At 52.3% G+C, this 27238-nt stretch overlaps 1 protein-coding gene across 1 annotated transcript; it reads left to right on the top strand.

The window, feature by feature from the left end:
• Positions 1-50: 50 nt before the first annotated feature.
• On the top strand, positions 51-13309 carry PPRC1 (PPARG related coactivator 1). The gene is made up of 14 exons (XM_030453269.1): positions 51-191; positions 3867-4010; positions 4121-4276; positions 4704-4817; positions 5190-7941; positions 8326-8379; positions 8749-8809; positions 9081-9148; positions 9310-10105; positions 11611-11790; positions 11955-12018; positions 12251-12372; positions 12502-12653; positions 12975-13309. The coding sequence occupies exons 1-14, from the start codon at positions 51-53 to the stop codon at positions 13148-13150; spliced, it is 4980 nt and encodes a 1659-aa protein (XP_030309129.1). The 3' UTR covers positions 13151-13309.
• Positions 13310-27238: the final 13929 nt, after the last annotated feature.

Below are 27238 nucleotides of genomic sequence, written 5' to 3'. Positions count from 1 at the left end.
GGTCACGTGTCGCGCCCGGCAGTGGCCGCGCTGGGAGCTGAGGTGCCAAGATGGCGGCGCTGCGGGGCGGAGCGGTGCCCGCCACGGTTGGGGCTGGGGTCGGCGGAGCCGCCGCCGGGACTACTCCGCGAGGGCTGGCGGGCGGCGGAGGCCTGCGCGAGCCGCCCTTCCCCGCTGGCAGCCCCCTGCAGGTAGGCGGCGGCGGGGAGCCGCGGGCCGCGCTGTGACACGTGGAGGCCGGGGCGGCTCCCGCGGCGGCGGCTCCACGTGTGCCGGGAGCGGGCCTGCCGCGCCGGCGGCGGGGGTTTGCCCAGGTCGGGGGCGCCCCTTCCGCGGGTACAGTGGGGTGCACGGTGCTCTCTCTCTGCGGTGGGGTGCCGACGGCATCGGCGCGGGGAGTTCGGGGGGGCTGGGGCGGGGGTCTCGTCGGCCCCCCGGGAGATGACACCCAGACCCCGAGGAGAGCCGACAAGGGGGGAGCCGGCTCGGTGTCCCCTCGTCCTCTGTGCTTCCTCCATCCGGGCGCCGCACTCCGCCACCTGTAGCGGAGGGAGAGTGGTGGTCTGGGACACCCGTCGGTTTCGGTGTCCGGAGCTCCCAGCGGAGAATGGTCGCGGGGTGTTCTAGGGAGGGGGAGTTTTCCCCGAGCTGAAGCCGAGGGCTTTTCCGGGGATAACTAGTGGCTTATCCCGTGAAAAGCCTTTCCCGCTCTGGGGCAGTTCTGGGGCACGGTGCCGCCGCCGACGGTGTCGCCTCGGTGGGACCCAGCCGGGGCTGTGTACGGGTTCGCTGTTGTCTGGAGGGGGTTGCAGAGTTGCAGCACCCCTGGACGGGACCTTGGATCACTTGATCTGTGCGTTGGTTAGGATTGCGGGGAGCCCCACGTTCCCTGTCCCTCCCAGGGAATTCCTGCCTGGCCGGCGAGGCGGGAATGGGGAATGCGGGGGAGATTCCCTCATCTCGAGCCCTGGTAGGAGGACGCTGACCCCGTCTCGCTGTTCCCTAACTCGGGTGAAGCGCTCTGCTTTTGGGAGGAGAGCTGCCTTCCTGCCTGTCACTTCCTGAAAATAGCTGAAGATTCCACGGCGCATCATCTGCTGATGCTGTACCAGGCAGCTGGAGTCCCCAAGCTCCCGGGCTCACCCCACGGGTAGCCAGCACCGTGCCCTTGGTGGCAGCTCCGGCCAGGTGAGAGCTGCCTTGGCCTCTTGCCTGGAACTGATGCTCCATGGGGAGGATGGCCGCCCTGTGCTTGGGGCGTGTCCCCATCACCACTTGCTGGGCACACGTGTCATGCATCGCCGGCTTCGCTCTGCCGGTCAGCTGCCCACAGAGGCCTTGGCTGTGGGTACCACAACAGTGGGCACCGCATCCTCCACTCAAGTTGGTAGTGTAGGAGCTGGTGGCCAGACTCTGGCCATCTCTGTCGTGCTGTTGGCTCAGATCCCAGCTCTCTGTGTGCCTGAAGCTCGCTCTGGGCCTGCAGGCATCTTCTCTTCTCTCCTTAGCTAGGGGTGACAGGGGGCTCTGGCCGGGAGAAGCGGGGAGTAGAGATGTTGGAGCAGGCTGGGCTGGTTTGTGCCCCCGCCCCAATTTGTAAACGGCCAGGGCTGAAGGAGGTGCCCGGCCCCAGGTGGATCAAAGGGAGTCCTGGGGGAATGCGGCCTCGTTTGCCGGTGACTCATGGCTGTGGGACTCCTTGTTTCAAGCCGCTGAGTCAAAGGATTCGAGGAGGGCTTGAGAGATCGCCTGTCTTCCCACCCTCCCTCCTGCGCTGTGGGCACGAGCTGCGGGAAGAGGCAGTTTGCGTGGGAGGATTTTCTTTCCCTCTCTCAAAATGTCCAGCGTGGGTCACTGCTGCAAACCTCTAATTAGATGCTGGCTTTAGGGAGAGAATCAGCCCTCTGTCCAGATGGACAGGGCTGTGCAGCTCCGTGAGCATCCCTGGAACCCCCTTGCCATCAGCAGGCAGGGAGGACCCAGTCTCCACATCCCTCAGGTGCTGATGTTCTATGAGACCCCTCCTGCCAGCTCCTTCAGCTGTCTCTGCTGACTCAGGGCTGCATGGTGCTGGGTGTGCAAGCCTGGATGTGTTTCCCCTCTTATCCTCGAATGTCCAGAAGGACTGTCTGGGAACTGACCAGGCTGTGCCACAGATGGCAGCCAGTGGGGCTCTGTGCCATGCTCTGATTGGCAACCAGCACCAGCCAAGGGAGGGGGCTGGGGATGCTGAACAGCCATAGCCTGATCTGCATGGCAGGGTGGAGTGGGGCTCCAGTGTCACTGATGGACTCCACTTCTGAACAGAGTGCCTTGGGAGAGGCTGCCCAGGCTGCTGAGCTGCCTGCTGAGCTACTGCAGGCTTCTGCTCTTAGCTGCTGCTGTGTTGGCACACAGTAATAGGCTGGGGGAATTTGGGCTGGGTGGTTGCAGGGCATTGTTGTGGGCATCCTGACTTTGATGTCCAGCCTGGTCCTCAGATGCCAGTGCTCCGGGATTGTACCAGGGTTGCTGCTGGCTGTGCTCTGACTGCAGGAGCCTGCTCTGTCTGATTGGAAGAGCCCCAGGGACTGGGGGTTTGGGCACATGACACTGCTGTTCCCATATTTTAGGAAACACCTTTTTAGTGAAGCGCCTGCTCTCTGGTGCAGATGTCAATGTTCAGGAAGGTCTTGTACAGAACAGTGGCATTTTGTCCTGCCTGAGTTTAGACTTTTGCAAACTGTGGTACCTGTGAGAATCACATGTGAGCTGCATCAGATGCATGTCCCCCAGAGCCTAGCCTAATTTTCCTTGTGCTGCTGTGGGAGGGAGAATGTACGGCTGCCTGTTCCCCGCCAGCTTTGGGAAGGAGGTGTGCTCTCCCAGGGCTCTGTCCTTGGTGCCCTTATCTTCCCTATGTGTGTTATCTCTGCCTAAGTCCATCTGCAAACAGGAATTCACATCCTGTCTCCTGCTGGTGACATGCCTGTGCTGCTGCTTTGCTTCTGGCAGGCAGAAGCTGTGTCTTCTGTCTGCCAGTGGCTCTGCTCAGCTGGGGGCTGTGGCCCCTGCCCTTGCGTGGTGTCTGACTTTTCCTGGCTGCCTTGCAGTGCTGGGCTGTGTGGCATGGCAGAGTGTGGTATAAAAGACCTTTCTGAAGTTATCGGGTGGTACCCAAACATCTGGGGCTAGCTGGGGGTCTGGGAAGGATATGGGCCTGGGAATTTGAAGGAAAAACAGCAACAAAGCCAGTTTGGTCCCAGATAGTGAGCACAGCCCATGTCCTTTTGTAGCCTAGAGTAGAGGTGTCAAGTTAGGGCCCCCAGCAGTGGCAGCTGGCTGCATCCCTGTTGCTGACTCCTGCACTTTTGTTATTAATTTCCTAATGTTTTTGGGCTTATCTGAAATGCTGACAGCCAGAGTCAGAGTGAGTGACAGTCCATGGGGTGTGGGGAGCCTGCTGTCCCCTGTCCAGCACAAGTGGTACATGGTGTCAGGCAGAGCCTGGGAATTGGTAGGGATTTATTAATTCAGCTTTCCCAGTTCTGCAGTTGTGGAGCAAATCAGTCAGGAGTTTTCACTGTAGGGGCATCCCTGGTAATTGGAAGGCTCTCAGAATGAAAGTTGGAGAGGGCTTTGTGCAGCAGGGTACACTGGCCCAAACTCTCTCAAAAAGCAAGGTGAGAAGGTCCCCTGTGCCATTTTCCAACCTCCAGCATGGCTGTGTCCCACCTGTCCCTCATGCTTTTGGGGTTGCTGGGGGTGCAGCAGTGAGCTGGGCCACTGTTAGCACAGGCTGTTAGGAGCCCATGTGTGCTGTAGAGATCAGCACTCATAGTGGTGCTTTGCACAGTGTTTACCTGGCTCCATGTTCTCCCCAACAGTGCTTTTCCCTTGAGGAGGATGACCTCAACTTCACATCGCTGGATGCAGAAACCATCTTGGAGGCTGAAGAGATCTTGGGGACCATGCAGAGCTATTTTGACTCCTCTGTGATTTCCATCATCGAGGACTTCTCTCTGAGTGAGGTGGGAATGGGAAGTGGTGGCTGGTCTGGCTCCACCTGTGGTGGGTGTGGGGATGGCAGCAGTATGCCCCATGGATGTGCCCACTGTCTGAAACCAACCCTGCCCTGCAGCAGAGCAAGGCCTGCCTGGATGCACAGAACGAGCTGTCACTGCTGACTGCCATCACTGAGATCCTGGACAGCACAGATGATGAGACTCTGTCCCCCTTTGACACCATCATGGACATGGAGCTGCTGACCTCACCTCGGGAGCGGGAGAATCCTTCGGTAAGTTTGGGGGCAGAACCAGTGTGACCCTGAAGTAGGTGTGAAGATGCTCAGGCAAAGCTCTGTCAGAGATGTCTTGAGCTGATAGGACCCTACTTCCCAGCCACCTGGGGTGGTTCCTGTGACCAGCAACATGAGAGAATAGCTGAGCACCCCTGGACACCCCTGGGGCACTGGTGTGGGCTTAGGGGTCATGCCTTTACCTTGGGTCCTGGTGTAGAGACAGATGTTCCAAAGGCTCTAGGGAACAGTGGTGCCTCCTCCTTCTCAACCAGCCAGGACTGCATGCGCTGTGGGTGAAACAGGGTCTGAGCTTGCTCCCAGGTCCTGTGAGGTGACATGCAATGGTGGCTGCAGGGCTAGGGGTGGTCTGTCCCTTCTGGCAGCAGAAACCTGCTGCTGCCTTATTCTCTGTCCATCTCTTCAGTTTCAGAAGTTTCTCAGCTTATCCCGTCCATCACTGGAATGCGAAAGCCCTGCCCTGGAGCCTCCCAAATCTCTCAGGCCACTGAGCAGCAGCAGCGTCTCTGTGATTGGAAAGGTGAGCAGGGGAAGCTCAGAGAGTGGCATTTGAGTGGTGCTAGGCTAACTGTGTCCCTGCTGCTGCCCTTTCACCTCTGTCTGCCTGCCTGGCACAGGCATTGTTGCCCAGAAGCAATGCTTTTGCGGGGCAGTGGGAGCAGGGGCTTGCCCTCTATGGTGGCTGTCGTGGGACTGGGGATGCTGTGGGTGCCCCCATAGGGGGGTGGTGGGTTTTCAGCTCTGTTATGTCTTATGGGGAAGGTAAAATGTGCTCCAGCTTCCTGTGTGCCTGGGAGTTCTGCTGCGAAGTTGCAGCAACCCCACCATATGACTGGAGGGGGGGTCTGTTGAAAACCTGGGAGCTGACACTTGCACTGGTTCCCTTTCCCAGGCTGACACAGACCTGGCTTGGGACGGTGCTGCTCATAGCCTTGAGGACCTGGCACTGCCAAAGAAGCAAGTTTGCAGCACCCCAAGGGTGGAGAGGAAGCTGGGCAGGCATTGGGCCCGAGAGCAGCCCATGCCACAGCGCAGTGATGGGGAGGAAGAGGAGGAGGAGACTGCCTTGAGCTTGGAGCTAGACAGCATGGAGGCTGGGGAGTTTTGCATGACCAGGGTCGGGGCCGGGGCCATGCTTGAGGATCATGAAGACCCCTGCATCATCAACACGGGTGACGTGTCCCTGAGTGAGCTGGTGAAGTCCATGCACCCATACTGCCTGCCCACCTTCACTGTGTGCCTGGACCCTGAGAGTGAGCCTGTGGCCAAGGAGCTCCTGAATGGTCCTGTCTTGCTGGAAATTGTGCCTGGTGAGGGGGACAGTGTGGAGATCCCTGTAGTTCTGCAGCCGCTGCCCCCCAACTTACCTGATATGGAGTCCCAATTTCTGGGAGCAGAAGAGGGTACAGGGGAGTCTGTCCCAGTGGATCAAGAGGAGATGCCAGGAGCTCCATCCCGGGAAAATGGGGTGGAGGAGGAGAAGAAAGAGAAACCACCAGGGAAGGAGCCCTTCAGCAGTACACCAGAGAGCAAGTCCCAACCGGACACAGCAGTGCCTGGAGCCTGGAGCCCTGACAGCAGCTCACAGCACAGCACAGAGGCTCCAGTGAGTGGCAAACGTCAGGGCCCTGAGAAGGGACGTGGCTGTGAGAGAGCAAGGAAGAGTCGGAAAAAGAAAGCAGAGGAGGACCAACGCAATCAGGCCAAGCCAGGCGGGGACTGTGTGGCCCACTGCCTCCGCTCAGCCAGCTCTGGGCAGCCCCCAGAACAGCCATTTGCCAGCCAGCAGCGAGCAGCTCATCCCTCTGTTCAGGTCTCGGACTTCCTGGCACAGCAGCTGGAGCGAGCACGTAAGGAGGGAAAGGTGAAAGTTCATGCTGAGCAAGCGGCGAAGCCCCAGGGCAGGCCCCGGAGCATGGTGGGGGCCTCCCTGCCCGAGAAAGTGCAGCAGGAGCCACAGAAGGAGCCAGTGCCAGAAAGTGTGAGTGTGGCCCTGGAGAAGGCTGAGACCACAGTGCCTGTGGAGAAGACTGCATCAAATGTGGAGGAGCAGGCAGCAGTGGCAGATCCTGGCCCAGCAGACCCAGCTGAGGGTGAGGGGGATGCACAGATCACTTCCAGACAGGATAGTGGGGTCTTGGAGTCTGCCTCTTCACTCCCAGAGCAAGACCTAGGGCTGGAGCCCCTCCAAAGCCTGCCAGCAGCAGAGTCAAGCAAGAGCCTGCCCAAGGAAGCCAAGCCCAAGGCCCTGAGCCTGCGGGAATACCGCATCCGCATGCTGCACCGCCAGCCCAGCCAGGGCAGCAGGAAGGATGGAGAGAAGCAAGTGGCCAGCAAGTGGCCCAGCATCCCTGAGCCTCCAACAGAGCTGGCAGAGATCCCCTGCCTGGTGTCACCCATGCACCCTGCCACTGAAGCAGCTGGTGCTCAGAAGAGCCCAGAGAAACCTGACAGCCCTGCTGCTGTCCCTTTTCCAGCTGGCAAAGTTCCTGCTGCTCAGGCTTCAGTTCCAGCACCTGCCACAGCTGTGCCACCTGCCACAGCTCCACCACCTCCATCAACACCAATGCCATTTGTCACACCCAACACAGCCCCCACTGGGATGCCACCAACCTCCACTGGTGCTTATGCCCTTTACCCACCAGTGCCTTCCTGGCCCTGCTTCAGTCCACAGCCCTTGGGCTGCCATGGTTTGCCCCCGCCACCCACCACTGCCCCCCCCAGTACTTTTCACATGGTGCCTGCCCTCCCGCCCCCAGCCATGGCCTGGCCCCCGCCAGCCATGCCGCCCCCGCCTCCCTTTGGCCCTGGTGGTGCCTATGCCCCAGTGGGGTGGGCACCGCCACCCTACTGGCCAGGAATCCCTGTGCCACCGCCAGTGCCTCCCCTGGGATATGGAGACACCGGAGCAGGGCTGCAGGGAACTGCTGCCTTTCCAGCTGGTGGCCACACCAGCACAGCCCTTCTGCACGGGCAGCCTCCTGCTGCCCTGGCACTCGTCTGCCCGGAGCTGTCGGCCTTCCACAGCCAGCCACCAGCTAGTGAGGTGGGGGCTGCAGGTGGCCTGGCCAGGCCAGTGTCCAGCAGGGTGTCAGACCCCAGGAGGCAGGCACAGCTGGCTAGGGAGAGCTCTCTTCCTAAGGCCCTTCCAGGTCCTGCTCAACCTCTGGCAACCCCATCGGCTGTTGCTGCCCTGCCCAGCAGGGTCCCCCCTGAAATGCCAGCTCAGCAAATGGCAACTCTCCAGGTTGCTCCCACCCAACCTCCAGAGGATACCCCTGCTGTGGCCTCTACCTTTCTCCCACAGGCTCCCCCAGCTGCCATGAATTGCCTTGGGGAGGTGTCTCCTGCCACTGGCATGGCTGGGGACTCCCCTGGCACCCACCCCATGGAGGAGGCTGCAGGGCTGGACAAGGAGGCAGTGGAGAAAGCCCTTCCAGAACCCAAGGCAGCTCTTAGGCAGGAGCTGCCTGGCCAGAAATCCATCTCTCAGGCTGCAGCACCACCATCAAAATGGGGTCGAGAGAGCTGCCTATCAACCAAGGCACCTGCTGCACAGCCATGGAGGCACCAGCCACTCCTCAGCCCAGCACAGCCCAATGACAACAGCAAGGACATCGTGCAAGCCTTCATCAGTGAGATTGGTGAGCAGGAGAGTTATTGGGCTCTGGGTGAGCATCACCAGTAGGCATGGCTCCTGTGCTGCTGGCAGCCACAGGTAGTGGGACTGGTTCCTGGCACTACTGAGAGTGAGGGTGGTAAAGTTGTGCCTGCAGGCTTGCAGGCTCTTCCCAGTGCTCTGCCAAAATGTTTCCTCCAATAGCTGGTCTGGATGTGCCCAAGCTGGTGCCTTCTGGGGCTGCAGAGTCAGGTCCTCCTGTCCTTGCTGTGGGAAATGCAGAGCTGCTCTAGGCTCTGTTGCTGCACTGTGGAGTGCTGACACAGAGGGAGGATGGGGCGGGGTGTATCCCCATGGTGCTGGGAAGGTTTCAGCTGACCTTATTTGCCATATTTTCTCCCTGTCCCAGGGATTGAAGCCACGGACCTGTCCAGCCTGCTGGAGCAGTTTGAGAAGTCTGAAGGTGCGATTGCAATGTGCTGTGCCATCACCATGGGGCTCTCTTCATGCCATACTTGTCTTCCCAAGTTGGGGTGGGAGCAGAGGTGCTGGGATGCTGCTGCCTGTGGGCTGGTGTTAACCTTCATGGGTGCCTTGTCCTTGGGGTGTATCTGCCCTATCTCTTGGCCTGTGAAAGTGGCCAGGCATCCCTGGGATGGCCAGGGGGGTGGTGAAGAGCCTGGGAAGGAAAGAGAACTTGCAGCAGCTCTCTGCAAGGAGCTGGGTTGGAGCATCATGAAACTTCCCACAGGCTGTGCCTTGGCTGCTCTGTGTCTCCCCCCTGCCCCTCCAGCCCAGCTTCTTGCCACCTTCACCCGTCTACTCTTTGCAGGCAAGAAGGAGGAGGTTTCTGTGCAGCCCCCCATGGAGAGGCGGCCAGTGGGGAACTCTGGGTGAGTACTGAGAGCTGTGCAGGCAGTGCCCCAGTGTGGAGCTTGGAAGAGGGCAGAGTCCTGCCTTCACTGGGGGCATGGGCTGGCACTGAATATTTGGGGGAGCAGCGAAGGGCATGACTGGGCTGTACAAGCTCCAGCCTTGCAGCTGTCATGGATCCTGTGTTCCCCCTCTCTGGACAGGGCAGCAATTCTGGCAAGTGCCCTAGGCGTGGGGGCTGGGGCTCGGCTTTGGCTGCTGTGTTTGACAGAGCTTCTTTCCCCTTCTCAGTCCTGAGACCCAGCAGGACAGGAAGCCCCTGGACAGCCTGCAAGCCTCTGAGCTGGCCAATGTGGCAGGTAATGCCTGGGGTGAGACAAGGGAGCCTATCATGTCTGGACAGGAAGTGCTGTGGGTCTGGGGGAGACCACAGAACTTGAGGGCAGGTGGGCAGGGAGAAGGAGCCCTGGGTGGGTTGCAGTAAAGGGCTACCCTTGAAACATCTCTGGTGCTCCCGCAGGTCTCACTCCCCCAGCAACACCTCCCCACCAGCTCTGGAAGCCATTGCCTGCTGTCTCACTGCTGGCCAAGACCAAGTCACCCGGGTCTGTGCCCCAGGAAGGGCCCCAGAAGACAGCCAAGCTGATGAAAGCCAAACTGCTGCCTCCAAGCAAACTCCAGGGGAAGAGCCCAGCCCCTGTGGGTTCAGCCCCTATCCATGTCTGCTCGGGAGACCATGACTACTGCATCCCAGATACAGCACGATCAGAGAGCAGCAGCAGCCCTGGCATGCAGCCCCCCACCAAGGGCGGCTCCCGCTGGAACGTCAAACACCACCGGGACATCACTATCAAACCCATCTCCTCCTTAACCAAACGGACGCTGGACCAGCCTGAGCCCACCCCACCAGTTCCCACCATCACTGTGGGGCCCAGCCAGGAGTCCTTGGGGATGGCTTGCCAAGACCCCTTGGATTATCGGACTAGCGTCCCTGACAAGGCTACTGCTGGCTGCAGCAGTCCCCCCACCTCAGTGCTCCTGTCTCCAGCTGCATCTCCGTGCCGAGACCAGGAGGTGCGGACTCCCAGTTCCCAGCCCAGCAGTGCTACTGTCAAGAGGTCCCTGCGCTGCTATCGTAGACCCCGGGACTCCCCTAGCCCCTCTGCCAGCAGCTGGAGGGCTGGCCAGAGCTGTGCCAGCCGCTCTTTCAGCTCCAGTTCAGATGGAGCTAGCGAGTCCTCATCTTCATCATCTTCATCCTCGTCTTCCCGATCACGGTCACGGTCATTCTCCCCACCGCCCAAGCGGTGGCGAAGGTAAGTGGTGGAGCGTATGTCTGCTTGTTCTGTGGATAATTGGCTGATCTTTTGCCAGGGTGCCCAGACACCTGTACAGACCTACTTCATGTCTGTGTTTGATCCTATTGTCTTTGTGGTCCTTCTGAAGAGGTGCCTGGCTCATGAAGAATGGGGGAGCTGCTGCAGCACCCTGCCAATGGGTGCCTGGCCAAACCCCACAACAGGGCAGGTGTTCCTGCCAAGCCACACTTCCTGACCCCTCCAAGAACACTGTGGTACAAATAATTGGCTGCACGTTGGCTTTTGGATCCTTTTTTTTTGGGGTATCATCGCAGGTGTTGGTGTTTGTGCTGTAGGGCTGGTGCAGTCTGAGGTGTAGAAATGAGAGGAGCTACAATGGAGCCCTCAAGGGAGCTGCTGGAGGCAAGCAGAGAAAAACCTGTCTGACCTGGCTGCCTTGGGGATTCCCTGCACTCCCTATGGAGGTGGCAGCATAGGAAAGTGGGGCAGCTTGGTATCTTGCAGAATGCCTTTCTTTTGGAGTCCTCTTGCACCTGAGTGAAGCACAGCCTGTCCCAGCTGGGGTGAGAGACACAGGAAGGAGCTGGCAAGAGATCCCTCATCCACCCCTCCCTGGGTGTTCAGACACTTCTGGAGACATCCCAGGCCACTGGGCATGAGTGGCTTGTCCAACCAGGGCCCTTCCATTGTTGGACAATAGGTGTGGAGGCTGGAGGGGTGTGTACATAGTGCAGTATCCCAGGGCTGTGCAGCTCAGGGACTTGCCCCATCTGGCTTGGCTTTCTGGCAAGTGCAGCTGTCCCTATGCAGAGAAATGTCCCCACAGGCTGTCATCCTGACCTGCTGTCCTCCTGGGCAGGCAGTGGTAGGAGCACACCCAGCTTGAGGCCTGGATTTGCCTGTGGTAGGGACCACCTGTGAGCAACATGTTTAGAGAGGAACTCTGCTGCTGGCTGGAGGCAGCACAGCTTGAATCCTAGAGGGCTTTCAGTCCTGCTTTCCTTAGAGACACTCTTCTGGCTAGGAGGATGTGGGCACAGAAGCTCAGCCCTGTCCTTGGGTTATTTGGAGGCAAGCTCAGTTTCCATTCACATGACTGTTGAAGATTGTTTCCATTCAACATGGATGTGATGGCTCCAGTGTTACCCTGTGCACCTAGTGGAGCTCAGCATGGCAGCCCCAGCCCTTCCTCTGGGCCCTTACCCAGTCGTGGCCATGTGCTGCATGGTTCCCCTGTGACTATCTCTAGCTCTTCAGAAGCTGTGCCTGGTGTGAGCCTGCTCCCGTGGTGTTTGGAGCAGAGTGGAGCAACATCTCTGTAGTGGCAGTACTGACCAGCAAACTTGGGCAGCGGTTTCCATAGCCCAGCTCACCCTGGGGTTAGGTCCTGTATGAGTGGTATGCTGGGTACCTCTGGGAGGATGGAGATTTTTGTTCTCCAGAGCCCTGTAGTGCTGGTCATGAGGAGGGTTGTCACTGAGCTGTGTCTCTCCATTCTCCAGATACCGCTCAAGATGTTCCCACAGCTCCTCCTCCCGCTCCAGTTGTGGGTCATATGGTAGGTCTCGGGATAGGTCCTCATCATCATCATCAACATCCTCCTACTCGTCCAGGTCCACATCCCGCAGCCAGTCACGATCCCACTCCCCTTCACCCCGCAGGAGGAGTAACAGGCGGAGAAGGTGAGTGTAGCCATGCTGCAGGGATGTAAACTCCCTTCGACTCATCTCCTGTGTCTCGGGCAGGGGTGTACCCACTCCTTCAGTAACTCCCTCGTTTCTGGGATCACTTTCTCCTCCCACCCCCTTGATGCTGTAGCTTATGTGTCTGGTTTCTGCTCTGCCAGATACAGTTATGATGCGCAGGACCACTACCAAAGGCAGAGAATCCTCCAGAAGGAACGTGCAATAGTGAGTGCTGGAGAGTTGGGAAGCTGGGGCTGGAGATTTGGGGCTGCCCGGCCCTTCCGTTGCTTTAGGAACTGTGGCAGGCATCATTGCTGGGAGGCTCTGGCCACGGCATGGTGTGGTGGGTGGTGCTGCAGGGTGGGTGCTCTGTGCCAGAAGTCTTGCTCACCAGGAGGGCTTGGAGGTGCCAAGTGTCCCCGTTCCCATCTCATGGGTGGTGCATCTTTGCCTGCAGGAGGAGCGGCGGGTTGTGTTCATTGGCAAGATTCCCAGCAGGATGACACGGTCGGAGCTGCGGCACCGCTTCTCCGTGTTTGGGGACATCGAGGAGTGCACCCTACACTTCCGCTCTGAGGGGTAAGAGCTGCAGGGACATGAGGCAGCCCAAGGATGGCTCCTCTCTTTCCCATTCCTCCAGGGGACAGTGCAGACCAATGGGGAACTAGTACCGAGTTGCTGCTGATCTCCTTTCTTCTCCTGCTCCAGGGACAACTATGGCTTTGTCACGTACCGTTATGCCGAGGAAGCCTTTGCTGCCATCGAGAGTGGGCAAAAGCTGCGGCGCCCGGATGAGCAGCCCTTCGACCTGTGCTTCGGCGGCCGCCGGCAGTTCTGCAGGAGGAACTATGCTGACTTGGGTGAGTCATGCAGCCCCCAAGCTCGGGGAGGGGGGAGCAATCTGGATCTACTCTCCTTCCCAGAGGTGTTGGGGCGTCTCCATCCTTGGATGGCTTGGCTGGTCGGGGCCACTACCAGGGATAGCCTTGCCTGGAAGGCAGATTGCACAGGGTCTCCCCATGCCTCCAGCACTGTGATGGAGGCCATGTCTAGTCCTCCATCAGGAGCTTTGGGTCTAGAGCTTTGTGCCTGAAGCAAGATGAGAAGGAGTCACTGCAGGGATGGCCAGCACTGTGCTGGTGTTCCTCTGGCTCAAGGCAGCCTCTCCCTGTGTCTTCCAGACTCAAACCGAGAGGATTTCGACCCAACCCCAGTCAAGAGCAAGTTTGACTCCCTGGACTTCGACACGCTGCTGCGGCAGGCACAGCGCAGCCTGCCGGAGGTAGCAGCAGGCGAGGCGGAGTGCCCGCCCCCACTTTTATACTCAAATACAAAAGAAAAAAAAAGTATGGAGTGAGAGATGGGGTTTTTAAGAAAAAGAAAAAGCAAAAAAAAGAAATTTGTTTTATAACTAGTATTTAAGGAGGACGGGTCATTTGCCTTCGACTGGAGGGGCCCGGGTGAGTGGCAGCTCCAGGCTTGTCCCAGCCATGTAATAAATGTGGGTGCCCAAACAGCAGTGCTCCTTTGTCTCCTCCTTCACTCTGGCTCGGGCTGTGACCCCTTGGGGACTCTGTGCTGGTGTTTGGCCCCATGAAATATAGCACAGGTTGTGGACTGAGTGAAAGAGTGGGGTGTCAGTGGGAAGTGGGGCAGGACTGGGGCCACTAAGCCTCTGAAGGGTCTGTGGCTGCCCCCAAATGGCTGGCACGGGGTGAATGCCCCCTTGAGGACAGGCAGCATGGACCTCTCTGACCATTTCTCAGGCTCTGCTGGATCGAGGACTCGGCACCCAAGGTGCTGGGTTGGGTTTTGGGGCCACCTGCACCTCCTGTGGTGGCCACGGAGGGGCAGTGAAAGATCCTCCTCCACCGCCTCTCCCAGCTGCCAGCTAGTGCACAAGGGGGTTTTGGCCCCTGCCAGGAGCACGGACAGGGGGCTGTCTGCTCTAATAGCAATGTGCTCAACCGAGGCTTCTGCCTGCCCTCTTTGAGCCTGCTGGTTGCTTTTGCTTCATCTTGCCAGAGGGAGAGGAATCTCTTTATCTCTGGGTGTCCCCAAGGGAGAAATGTTGGTGTGACTGCAGAGAGGTCACAGGCAGGGTGGTGCTTTGCAGAGGAAGGACAGTGATGGGAAGATGATGGAGGTTGCCCTTCCAGGCTTTGCCATGTGCAGGGCCTTGTGCAGGAGGAGAAGGGTGGTCCCAGGCAGCACACAATGGAGTGGGCTTTGTCCTGCTGCATGCACCTTTCCCTGACCAACTAGTGATGGCTGCTCCTGTGCCAGCAGCCAGAGAAATCTCATACCACGGGCTGCTCTGTGGCTGGAACAAACCCAGGGATCCCCAGCACTGGAGTAGGGATGAGCTAGCAGCACTGTCTGGGAACCCTGAGGTGGCATCGAGCACCCTGGCTTCACAGCTGGGACAGGCTCAGGCAGGCTGTAGTGTTGCCCAGTTGCTCTCTTAGCACACCCTGGGGTGGGGGATCCTGCAGCTACCTGGCTGGGGTCTGCAGAACTGGGGGGGAGTGGAGAGAAAGGACAGGCGGGGGCTGGACCCTGCCAGGGCTTCTTGCAGTGCCTAGGGCGGAAGGGGGCTCGTCAAAGTCCCCCCTCGAGACCCTTGGCTGTATGGAGGCAGCGCTCACTCTTCTAGTAGGAGAGCAGAGGGGAATAGCAGGCCATAAACCCAAGGTGGGGTGTGTTCCAGTGGGTGTGACACAGAGTAGGGGTTCAGCCAAGCTGATGCTGCCAATTGGATCATGCTCAGGCCCCTTTTGAAGTACGCCTGGGGTGTGCTGCAGCAACCTGATGACCTGGGAGTAGCACAGTGGTTGGAGTCCATCTATGCCTTCTCTGCTGCCTTGGATGGAGAGGGATGCTCCTGCTCCTGCCTGTGCACTGGGTGACACTTGTGACTCATGACCCTCTGTAGCTCAGCCCAGTGAGGCCTCTGCAGTACCCCAAGTATGTAGAGTGTAATGAGGATACCAGGAGGCTGAACCCCTGGGACAAGCTTCCATCTTGTCCTGTCCTGTCTGGCCCTGGACTTTGCACAAGGGAGAGTCTAAGGAGGCAGCTGCAGACAAGTGTGAGCAGGATGGGGTGAAGCGGGCAGGGGGCTGTTAATCAGTAATGCAGCTCTTCTTGGGGATGGAGGTCGGCTGGGCAGGAGGGGATGAAAGTAAGTGACCAGCAGGGAGTTACCTTTTCTGGGTCTCCTTTTTCTGCTGCACATGTGCAGCCCCTCTCCAGCTCAAGGCCACTGGGCTGACCACTGTGCTGACAAGCATCTCCTTGCTCCCTGAGCTGCCACAGGAGCACTGGGGGCATGTGGATCCAAGTAAGAGTGTTGCAGGGAAGAGCACCTGTTCATCCAGCTGCAAAAATACCTGCAAGCCGTATGCTGGTTCAGGGCTGAAGAAGGACTTGTGAGCCCAAAAGCTGGGTTATCTTCTACAATTGCTTTAGCCGGTCTCAAAGTTTCTTCACAGTCTTTCCTTGAACCTCTACATTATCTGTGGAGGCACACAGGAGCTGGAAATGCCACAGGAAAGCTGGAGTTGGGAGTGGGGGATGCCCCCTGTCAGAACAATACCTGTGACCCCAGGGATGTGCTATCCCATGGACCTGAGGTGTGCGTTTGGGCATCCCTGTGAGTGAAGCATCACCCCAAATGTGTGTGCTGCAGTCAGTGGCACCAACACAGCTGTGTGCTGGTGTTCCTGGGGCTGGGCTGCACATGGTCCCCTCTACTCATTCATGTGAGTGAGAAAAGGCAGGGAGTGTGAAAGCATTTGTGTTGCCAAAAGATTTAACACCCTGCTGTTGTGCCCTATAAATCTTTCAAGTGTTCAAGGCTGGCTCTATCCCCCCTGTGTTACAGTTTAATGGTTTCCGTTAGCAATAACCCTGTCCCTGTGTTATGGGTTTATTGACTTAAGGTCTGCTGTGCATGGTGTGAGAGTTGCAGAAAGGTGTTTTCCTGCTGCCCAGTTAGTGACAAAGGTGCTGTGTCAGAGGGGAAGCAGGAGAGCAGGACACGGTGCACAGCCAGATCTCTGGCAGTGTGGGTGCTCGTGGGAGCTGTCTGGAGAGGGACAGGGGACAGCAGTGAGGGGCCATACATGAAGCAAGCACATTCCTCACTCAAGCCTGCAGCTGCAGAGGTGAGTATAGCTGTTGTGATAGCTGGACAGCAAGAGTGCATCTCTTGAGCTCTAAGGCAGATGGGACATGCCTGCCTTTGGCTCTTGCTGGAGTTGTTGCGTGTATGGATGGCCTCTTCCTTGACAGCTGGCAGCTCTCTGTGCCTCCCCTGTGCCAGCCAGACCACCCTGTGGTACTGCAGACAGCCCCTCTTGGGAGTTTGGACCTGGAGCTCCCAAGGTAGAGCCATGCCTTGACTCTCCTCTGTGCACATCAATAGGTAAGTCCCTGTTGGTGGCTTGTGTGGCTGCGCCCAGAACAGTCCTACTTGGCTTGTGAGTGCTGTTTTGAAAGAGGCTGGGATGCAGCTCATGCAAAGCCTTTGCAGGAATAGCATCAGCAGTACTTGTGGGGGTACCAAAGGCATGCCAGAAGTGAGGGGTAGAGCTGGGGCTTTGTAGGGACCCCTGCTCCTGAGAGGAGTCTCTTGGAAGAAAATCTGCTTCACCCAAGATACACAGTGCATATAGGACAACCAACCTTCTTCCTACAAGAACATACACAGGGATTATTTTTTTTCCTCTCCATGTTAAACCTTGTTTGAACCACATGTGCAAAAGGCCGAGGGCCAGCAATTGTCTGATGGAAGCACCTTCCACACTTCAGATCCAGTTTAATATGTTCAATGTGCTCATCCTGAGAGCCGACAGGGATGTCTGTGGGGGAGAAGTGCCAGGCATGAACCTGGCTCTGCAATGCTCCTTGTTCTTTGCACCCATCCCCTTCCTTCCTTGGGACCACCAGCCCTTGAGTTGGAGGCCAACTCAGCACACTTCAACCGGCTCGGAGGTCTTGACCCAAAGCAGAGGCTGCTGTTGTGTTGGGGTCTGTGCTCCTGTTGCTGGCAGTCTCACAGCAGTACCCAGCTTCAGTACCTGCAGAGAGGGGGCCATGGGAGTTTGGTGCTGTGATCACTGAAAATGCTGGTTCAGAGGAGCCCCTGAGAACTGGGAGGCATGCTAAACCCCCTACACCAGAGTCTGCAGGTTCAGGGCTCCCTCACTCTGGCAACCTCTCTGCTCTCTTGCCATCCCTCATCCCAAATCCTTCCTGTCTCCAAGCAAGCCCTGCAGGCCAGACAGTGTTTTGTGCGTGCTTTTAAGTTTGTGCCTGTGCAGCTGAGTGCCACTGTTATTTCCCATGATCTCCCTTACAGCTACTTTGCAGTCATCCTGCTGTACTTGTGTTTCACATTAGGACTGTCCTTCAGGGAAACCTAGTAGTCAAGTGTCCTGTAGTTGTGAGCAAAGATGCAGTGAATGTTCCGTGCCTCTAGCCTGAACACTTGCTCCACCCACACCACCAACCAGGCTCTCCAAATGCTCCCTGGCTCCTTGGCAAAAAAGCTGCAGTTGCAACATGCCACAGGATGCAAACAGGGTGATTAAGGGACCATCACACCTACAGGCCTGGTGATGGCAGAGAGAAACATTACGTAAGATCCAGGAATAGACGTGAAGCTTGAAGAACTGAAAAACCCTACAACTAAACCGAAACAACATATTCTCCCCCTCCAAATCAAAACCACATGAAACCTGCAATCACAATTTTTCTATCAATTCAGGAAAATTCCCTCCTGACCCTAATCTGGCAATAGCGTTAAGCCTAATGTGTGAGCAGACCTCTTGGACTGTGACACTGGGGGCACCAATGCATGAGGTCCAGAGCTTGTCTTTAGTGCTCTGTAAGAAGAAAAACTTTTAGAAGACAAATAAAGAGGGGGACAAGGAGGGGGAGGGGCGGGGAGGGGAGATTGTCTATTCTTCTTCACACTGACCAGCAGAAACCTGGAAGCCTGGGGTTGAAGCAGCCCCTCTTCCAAATTACCTCAGCACTGTTGACTCTTGGCCAGCCAGGAGCTGTGTCCCAGACCTGAACTACCAAATCTCCAGGGCTCCTTCATTTAGACTTTCTATTGAGAGAGTTTGATAAAACTGTAATTCAAATTAATCTGGGTTTCTCTGCCCCATTACTTGGAAGGCTGGTCTAGAATTTCACTCCTAGCAGGGCTAGAAACTCTCTGATTCACCATCTAAATTTAGTCATAATTTTTGTGATTTAATATTTTGTGATTTGTGATATTATTTTGTGATTGCATATCTTAAAGATTTTCTCTAACATTGTCTTATTTACAGTTTTCTTTCAGTGCTTCTTCAGAATATTTGTCCTCTCTCAGCCTCTCCCTGGCAAGAACAATCCCTTCAAGCAGATCTTGATCATTCTGGTTCTTGTTTGTCTCAGTGTCCAAGTATTTTTTCTCTGTGCAGTAGTAATTTATCCTCCTCGGATGCAAGCTACAAGGAAATTCTGGAAGTAGCTTCACAATGCTTTGCACAACAGCAGTATATTTCTGTCTCTTGCTAAAAATAACTTGTCTGATGCATACTAGCATCATACCTTTTTTTCTTTTTCACTGAAGCATCATGCTGCTGCCTCACACTCATCCTTCAGTGCAGTAAGGTCTTGATTCTTTCAGTGCCTCCATTTCATCATTTTAAGCAAATGTCCTTCCTGCTGGTCTTCAAGTGTTTAAGTTTTCCCTTTCTGCTGTGTAATATTTCACCCTACTTTCCCCATCTTGACAAGGTCAAGGTCCCTTCTTCCGTCTATGAAGGAGCTACTTCTCTCAGTACTTGCAGTCCCTCACAACCCTGTGCCTGCCTCCACATTTTGGGAGGTCACACTTGGCTCTTCTGAAATTAGCAACAGATTTACTAACCTGAAAATGTATTCCCAAGATTTGTGGTCCATATCCCTTCCTGCAGCCTAGTCATGCTGTTTTGATGCATCTTAGGCAGCCTCTCCTGTATCTCCTACCAAACTGCGACTCATCTTCATATTCAGCAGCAAGTTTTTCTCTTGATTCACAGTGCATCATCTTTAACTCTGAACCAAGTGCCTTAATCTAAAAAATGGGCAGCCCCACCTAAGTATGATTTTCTGTTGACTTCTTCCTGTTTCTTTAGGTATCTCCATTCACTACCTGTGTTCCCTAATCACCTTAACTTGAAACAGAGTAAGCCCACTGTCTGGTTTTGACTCCAGCTGACTCCTGTATCTTTTCCCCCACCCCTCTCCTTCGCAGGCTGCTGCCTTTGTTGGGTGCCTGCTCCTTTCTGCAGCTCTCTTGCCCTACTGAGGAGGCAGTCTCAACAAGCACTAAGACCAGGCAGGAATAATGTTGTTGTTTACATTTATTGAATTGATAAGGAAATTGCTTTCTGTCTTTTCAGAGAGCCCTGCTATTCTCATGCTGTTATTGCCGTGGCATTCACTAGGAAATTAAAGACTTCTATAATCGTACAATTTTTGCTCTTTATTTCTCATGTAGATTTGGAGACAGCAGAGTTTCTACTCAAGGCTGCATCTGGTGCCTCTGTAGCCAACCCCTGAGAATACCCATGCAGGCCCTTTTTTTACCACCCTTTCTCCCACCTCCTCATGACATGTCTAGCCATGTCATCCCCTTTTATGTCCTTACAATGACCTGTTCAATTCACAGTGTTTTCACAACTTCCTGCTCCAGTCCTACAGACCAGGTTCTCCCAGACAGCTTCCACATGTCCTCGCCTCTGCAGCTTCATGCCAGGCATTCCTCTTACTCCCAGCATGTGCCAGGGTGCACCATCCCTGGGCTTTTCAGATTGCCAGTTTTTAGGGATTTGGCTTGGTACAACCACAGCAAATACCAGAACTAGGGGAGAAACCTACAAAATCAGTTGCCACAGACTTCAAAAATTATGGGGGGAGAGCAACTTTTACTAGAAATGGAGAGGGAGATAAAGGACATGGTGTTTTTGGTTTAACCGCAGAAGATTCTGGTTAGGTGATGACTGAGCCTTAAGAGATAACACTGCTAGGACAAATGGATTTAACATCTTCAGGCTTAATTCAAGGAAGACCCACAAGTCCACATGAAAGCACTAAGCAAAGTAAATTGAATATAGCTAGAGGGCTTAGTCAATGGATGTTACAAGGTTGTGAAATTGTGTACAATATCAATATTGTGTACAAGCTCTGTTCCCAGGTGAACTGGTGAGTATTGGAAACTGCATCTTTAAATAGTTTATTTTTAGAGGTAGGATATATGTAGGGAAGCAGCAGAAAATATGCTTTCTCTGTTACCTAGAGACAGTTGTAACTTGTCCCTAAATAAAGCAGCTCTTCTTCAAGCTCCTGAGGCCAGATGAATTCCTGAATACCGCTTGCTTAATAAAGCAGTGCTACATAGGCTTAGAAAACAGAAGTTTTACAGCTCTAGCCATGCAGCCCAGAAGTGGGTATGCTTGACAGCATGACTCAAATGGCTTGATAAAGCTAACAAGCAAGATGTCTATAAGCCATCAAAAATCTCGAAAAGTGCACATGGGACATTCATGGTTTAAAAGAACCCTGCACATTAAGTGTATAAGAGAAAGATCATAACATTTTTGAGGAAACACATGGTACAAATGCATGAGGAAATACATCAGACTATTCTTGAGGCTGCTACAGTCTTTGAAGCCCCAAGCTACTGGACAGTTAAACACCACTTCGGTCTCTTTTCACCAGTGGACAAGATTGCTCTGTACACTCACTCCACATGAGTGAAGAGACCTGCAGGACGTCCTCTGGTTGTGAACTGTAGCTGCCACAGGAGAAAATTAATGTCAGAGTTCTCTGGATGCCTGGCTGAGGCAGACTCCAGAGAAGGCAATGCTATTAAATGGCCTGGGATAAAAGGAATAGGTCCAGAGTAGGACAGTAAATCTGAAGTGCCAGGGAGAAGAGTGACAGGAGCCAACACCACTTACTGCTATGGACAGCTGTTCTTCTAATTCCTATCTCTAGCAACATCTCTAAACATCTCCATGTTGGTAAAGCAGTAGCTCCCCCCAGAACTATAAGCGAGGCTCAGGTTTGCATTTGTTTCCTCAGATTCATGGTGCTTTGACTAGTTGTTAATTCCTCAGACCTTGCTGCTTCCCATTTGCCTATTCACTTTTAAGTAATCTATTAGCAAAATACCTGTAAGTTGACAGGGACTGAAATCCAGTCTGAAACCATCAGTCACAACCTGATTATTTCAGCAGAATTTTCCTTAGGCTGCTGGAAGTCACATAACAGAGTGAGGCGATTACAAGGCTAGATCCAAATTTTTTGTGGAAATTATACACATACTCATTCCTGCTAGCCTGCAGCTGCCTGTGAGGTGGTGTAGGATACTCAGTAATTAGCAAAAAATGTTCGAATGTGCACAGCTGTGCGTGGTGACAGTAGACTGTAGTCCAGGTAATTTTTCTTGACTTCTCTTAGAGCTAAATGTTGGTCTCTTGATTCCCTGAAGGCTTCTTCCTACTGAGTAAATCATGTTTTTGTTATTAATTTTTAGGGTTTAGCAAGCTGCTGTTTAAAAACTCTTTTGGCTTCTCTAAATGTGAACATGTTGGTTTGTGGAATTGGGTTTGTTTTGTCTTGTTTTTCTTTAACTTGGCAGAATTTGTTATTTTCTTTATTTCTTCTTTGGCCATAACCTACACTTTTTGAAGGATGCATTTTTACTGCTAAATGTGTCCTTTGCTCAGCTGTTTAATTGTGCCATACTTGGACATAATTTTCTTATTGTTAGCACATATTGTGTGGTAGCATATTTAAAGTTTAAATATGGGGTTTCAATGTAATTGCAAGCTTCTTGTTCTTTCATCAGTTACTTTAAAATTCTTCTCAATTACTCTCCTGAATTCTAAACTTACCCCCTTTTGAAAGAGAATACATTCATTTCCCTTTTAACTTACACTGCACTGCAGTGTACTTTGTTACTGCTTCCTCTCATGCAGCAGTATTGAATGTGAGCACATTGTGTTCATGATGACAAAGCAACAGTTCACTACTGCATTTCAAACTCCCTCCTATGTACTACTTGTGGTTAAATCAAGAGTTCATCCTCCACTAGGCTCTTCTGAGTGTTCATTCTAAGAACTATTCACTTATGAGGGATAAAAATACAGTCTTTGCATCTGTCTTTGACATGTTATCTAGCTGGCCTAATTAATATCTCCCATTATCATTATGTTTTCTCCTCTGACAAACTCTTGAAGTCCTCCAGCTGTTTTTCATTCCACTATCCTAATCAGGTGGTCAATAGTATATGCTTAGCATAACTTAGACACATGTCAATACATAATGGTTCTCTAGTAGTTTGAACAAAATCCCAGGAGCTTTTTTTCATGTGGGGGTTTTTTTCCTCTTTTTTTCCCCTTTCTTTCCCCCCTCTTTTTTTCCCCTCTTTTTCCCCCTCTTTTTTCCCCCTCTTTTTTTTCCCCTCTTTTTTTCCCCTCTATTTTTCCCCCTCTTTTTTCCCCTCTTTTTTTTCCCCTCTTTTTTTTCCCCCTTTTTTTTTTTACCCCTTCCTTTTTTTTTCTCCCTATGTTTTCTGAAACCTGGAAAAATACCATGCTAGTAGCCTCAATCATTTTCTGTGGCTTCACATTCTGAGCTCCTACTCTGGCAATCATCTTTGAACTGAAATGAGACAATGTCTTACATAGTCTTGTGTTTTTGTTTTTTGTTGCCACATTTTCAAAAATAAAATTCACATATTCAATGTCTAGCTCTGGGCTCTGTGCCATGAAAATTTCTTCCTTCACCTGCTCCTTTTTCAATTTGCTGAACCTATGCATGTAACTGAAAATAAAACTTCTATCACTTTGGAGAAGGGCAGAGATATTTTCTAGCTTATGTGTTCCCCCCATCTTCTGTGATAACAAGAATTTTATGGTCATTGCAGGTTAAGATCAGGTTACTGTGTACAAAACATTCAGATTTTACTACCCATACTGGAGTTCTTGTCAGGGTAATGACTATAATAATAATTCCCTAATCTCCTCAATCTCTGCTCAGAAACTGGAACTGCATTTGCCACTTTTTGCTTCTTGTTCACCAGGACCAGTTTAAGCAGATGGTTGCACACTTCATGAAATAATTCTGTGGTTTCATATTTGAAAGACTTCAAAGTTAATGGGGAAATCAGTCACTGAGGCTTCAGCATGTCCCTCACACCTTCATTAGCAACCACAAAAATGTTTAACATTGAGCATAATTTTGAACATGGCTGTGAGTGCAAGACACCAATATCAAAAGGCAGTCCTGAGTGTTGCCTATATTGCTACAGTACAAGAGGTCTTGGGCTCTTTCATGAGCAACTTTAAGTTCTCAAACTTTGCTTTCTGTGGACACTGCACCTGTCAGGTTGCTGCTATGGAGTGCTTGTAAGGTGCCTGTTCCCCTTATTTCTCTTCTAGGATGCAGCAAACCATTCTCTGAGCTACCCATATTCTTGGTTAAGTTAATGTTTTGTTGTTTCCCTTTTCTGTAACATTTATGGTCTTGGTCAACCTCCTTACTGAACTGACACACAAGTATGTGTTGTTTGCTAATCATCCTGTTAAGAGCTTTGTAACTATGTAGATACAACCACATAGATTCCTGCAAATTTGACTGAATCAAGCCAAAGCTGATTAAGTTCCTCCAAGTTTCCTCACAGTCAGTAGTGGCACATGCAAAAGGTAGCTGACCCTTTCCTCTCAAGTGAGGGAAAAGCAGAACCCAGCAGTTGGCTTTTCCTTTAGCAGTAAAACACCTCATCCATCACTCATAATATGACCAGCTGTGCTGTCTCAGATGTGTGTGAAGTGCAGAGGAATATGCTTAATGTGTGCTTAGGATGTGCAAGGAACAATGGGACTTGAGCAAAGCACATGGTATGAACAGAGTCTGCCTTTCTCTGGGTTGTGGTGGATGCCAGATGCAGCCCCAGCTATAGTCTAGGAAAAAGGTATCTTGCAATTTCATACTTTGCTTTGCTAAGGACAGCTGCAAAACCGTGTGGAAACATCCAGGGTGGAATAATGTGCAGTGTTGTATTCATCAGCAGCTTTCATCTTAAGGGTTTTCTATGTATTTATTTGGATTTGGAGGACATCTGTTTGTAAATGAAGGACTCTATCCATTATCTTCCTACAGTATCACTACTCTTGATATTTTTTCTTTTATTTTTAAACCCATCCTGAGACTTTTTAAGGTATAGTGTTATATAAACTTAGACTGTAATAAAGACAAAAGAATTATCTCAAGTTGTATTTGCTGCAGACAGCTTGGCTGTTTGAGCTCTATCCTGGCTTCAGGTGAACATCTCATTATGCCCTCAAAACAGTTGCAGGCTGACCTAGTGTTCACCTTGCTGTGTACACCCTTCCTTTTATTACAAATTTCTTCTTTTCTAGTCCAATTTATTCAAATTTCCTATTCCTTTAATGGGGATAAACCCACCACAGATTATTGCTGACCACCTTCCAAATCTATAGCTTTCCATTTACATTAATATTACAGCTACTGCCAACACATTGTCTTAAGCACTGAAAATCATCTGAAATCATCCTGAACCTAATTAATATCTCTTGCTTTCAGGCTGTCTGTCCATCTCTAGTGAAGCTGCTATTGCACACCACAATGAAACCCTCTAAAAAAGTGATCTGATTGGTGCTGTCTTCATCCATCCTGCACACACTCTTCTATATTACTTTCTTTTTCTTAATTACAGGCAAAAAAAAAAAAATCTACTTTGTCAGGTTTTATTTCAGTGTTAGGATGTTCAGTTCACATTTGTGTGAGCTCCTCCCTGGAATGGACCTGGGACAAGCCTTTGGTCTTGGCTTGCATTATTTTACCTTTGCAATCCAAAAATTGCTGCAGGGAACAATCCTGTCCTGGTGAGAAAACCGAGCAGATAATATCTCTTTTTCACCACTATAAATCATTTGACAAAGGCAATATATTGGAATTAAGCCAGATCCCCCAGAAAAAGGCATATTTCTCCTTAAACTTCAGTGAGTTCTCATTTGTTGCTCTGCTTGATGGGATGTAGTCTGCATTTGGTTCTGCTTGGCTGGAGCTCCCTGGAGGACTGGGTCACTGCTTCATTCTAAAGCTCACAGTGTGTGGACAGAAGCAGAGTTTGTGTGATATGGTAAATACAATTTGCTAATGACTGGCAGAGGGTTACAAAATTGAGTTTGTGCCTTTTTTCTCACATGGTTTTGTTTATAATTGTGATTCAATGCCTGCCGGAGAATGCTGTACCCCACAATTATAGCATTACAGAATGGTTTGGATTGAAAGGGACCTTAAAAATCACATAGTTCTAAACCCCCTGCCACAGTCAGGGACACTTCCCACCAGACCAGGTTGCTCAAAGCCCCTTCCAACCTGGCTTTGAACACTTCCAGGGAGGGGGCATCCACAGCTTCTCTGGGCGGATTTCTTGCTTGCATTTCCCTGCTTCCCACACCACCTCTCCACAGCAGCAGCTCTGCCTAATCTTGGCTCTCCCTCGAGCATGTGAGATGTTACCTGCTACCCTAAGGAGGAATCCCAACCTCTTTGTCTGGGGCCCACAGGAAAGGCTGACTGAGCCCATCAAAGCTGTAACACACCTATCTGCTCTGTTGTACCCTGCCTCCTAAGGGGGCCCATCCCTGGCCCATAGGTCTTCATGCACCTGGCAGTGTGCTGCTGCCTGTAGCAGATCTACAGAAGAGTGTTACACTGTCATATCCACTTAAGAAAGAGAGCAGTCTGATCTCACTTCACTGCAGCTGGCCCATTTCATTCTGACATCTGCTGTACTGAAGATACCACTTTCAGAACAGGGTTTCTGGGAGCACCAGCCAGATAGGAACAAGACTTGCAAATCAGCAATTTACAGTCCATCCCCTTCTCCCATTTCTGTGTATCTGGATTGCTGGACCAGCAAGGCAGGCAGTCTGTGGGAGAGATGTGGGAGTAAATCATTCTTCTGCTGAATCCCATAAAGGCCATGTGATTTGATGGGGATATTTTTTATTCCCACTACTCAGCTGCCTCTGGCATCTCTGGGATGCAATACCTGTTGCAATACCTGGTGAGGTGCAAGAGCAGGTGAGAAGACAGTTTTCTGCTCTAATGTGTTTCTGCAGTCTTTCTGTTCTTATAGTAAAATGGATATTGGAGAGACTTGCTGTAGAATCTGCCTTGAAAATCTTACCTCTAAGATGCCAGGCCCTGTGTGGTGTTAAGTGAAATTGTCTGCATCTCATTAACATCAAAGCCTTTTCCCTGCTGGTCTGGGCAGCTCAGCAGTAACCAGCAGATGAACCAGAGAACAGCTACACTCTCCACTAAGCTTTGGCTGCAAACAATTAACATCAAAGGAGAGTCACTGTTATATAGGAGGAAAACAATGCTCCTACTGCAGCAAGTCTCATGGCTAGTGGGGAAGCAGGGGGAGGCTGGAGCTCTGCCCCAAATAGAGTTTGTGCTGAGATGCTTGCAGGAAGTGAGCTGAGGGGAGGGCTGCTGGGGCCTGCTGGAATTGTTGAGCAAGAAAATGGAGGATTCATTTGGTTTAAACAAGACTGTCCAGTGGTGTTGCTGGCAACATGATGCAGGCTCTGGTGTATAGGACCTGATCCTGCCTAATTCTGGGATCAAGTCAGATCTGCCGTTGTCTCAGTATGTTGGGAATTGCTCACATAGCTGTTGCTCTTCCTGGGTCTCCTTGAAGGTCAGACCCACTATTCTTTACAGCCTTCTTCTGCATCCCTCTGATCACAAGTTTTGGCTAGCAATTCTAGATGTTACTGCCCTTTTTTTAAAACGGAGAGGCCTGTGGGAATCAAAACCATTGTTACACTTCAGGAACACTCCCTTAAAACTCTCAAGCACTTTCTCCTGCTTTAGGTATTGGATGCTTTGTTTCATGCTTTCCTCAACCCTTCCTCTCTGCTTTGGGCTGCAGTGAGAAATACAAATTGTTATTTATCACACTGATAGTCTTGATTATCTCAGGGGAGGCAAGGTCTGGAAAAATGTAGTAATTATCAATACTCACCTAATGATTGCTCATATGTGTCCCAGATGGAGATCAGAAACTTTTTGAATAGGTGCTGCACCAGCACAGAATAGAAATGTGGAGCCATGTGAAAGACTTTGCTATCTAAACATCAGTCAGATGTTTAGGAACAGAGAATTGCAAAAAGAGAATGAAAAACTGTAACTCTCTACTAGTAAGATACTGGAGGTCAAAATTAGAGATAATATAACCACAGCAAGATGTGCAGCCAGCACACGCTTTCCTTCCTGCTAGCTCCCACTGTGGGAGTGCTAACTCCAAGCTACAGGCAAGTGATGGAGCTGCAGGCACAGCCCAGAGGAGTTAAAG

This window comes from Calypte anna, chromosome 6 (genome assembly GCF_003957555.1).
Source record: "Calypte anna isolate BGI_N300 chromosome 6, bCalAnn1_v1.p, whole genome shotgun sequence".
Taxonomy (NCBI): Eukaryota; Metazoa; Chordata; class Aves; order Apodiformes; family Trochilidae; genus Calypte; species Calypte anna.
The sequence above is the reverse complement of the archived record's forward strand: the minus strand, read 5'-3'. Positions and strand labels throughout refer to the sequence as shown.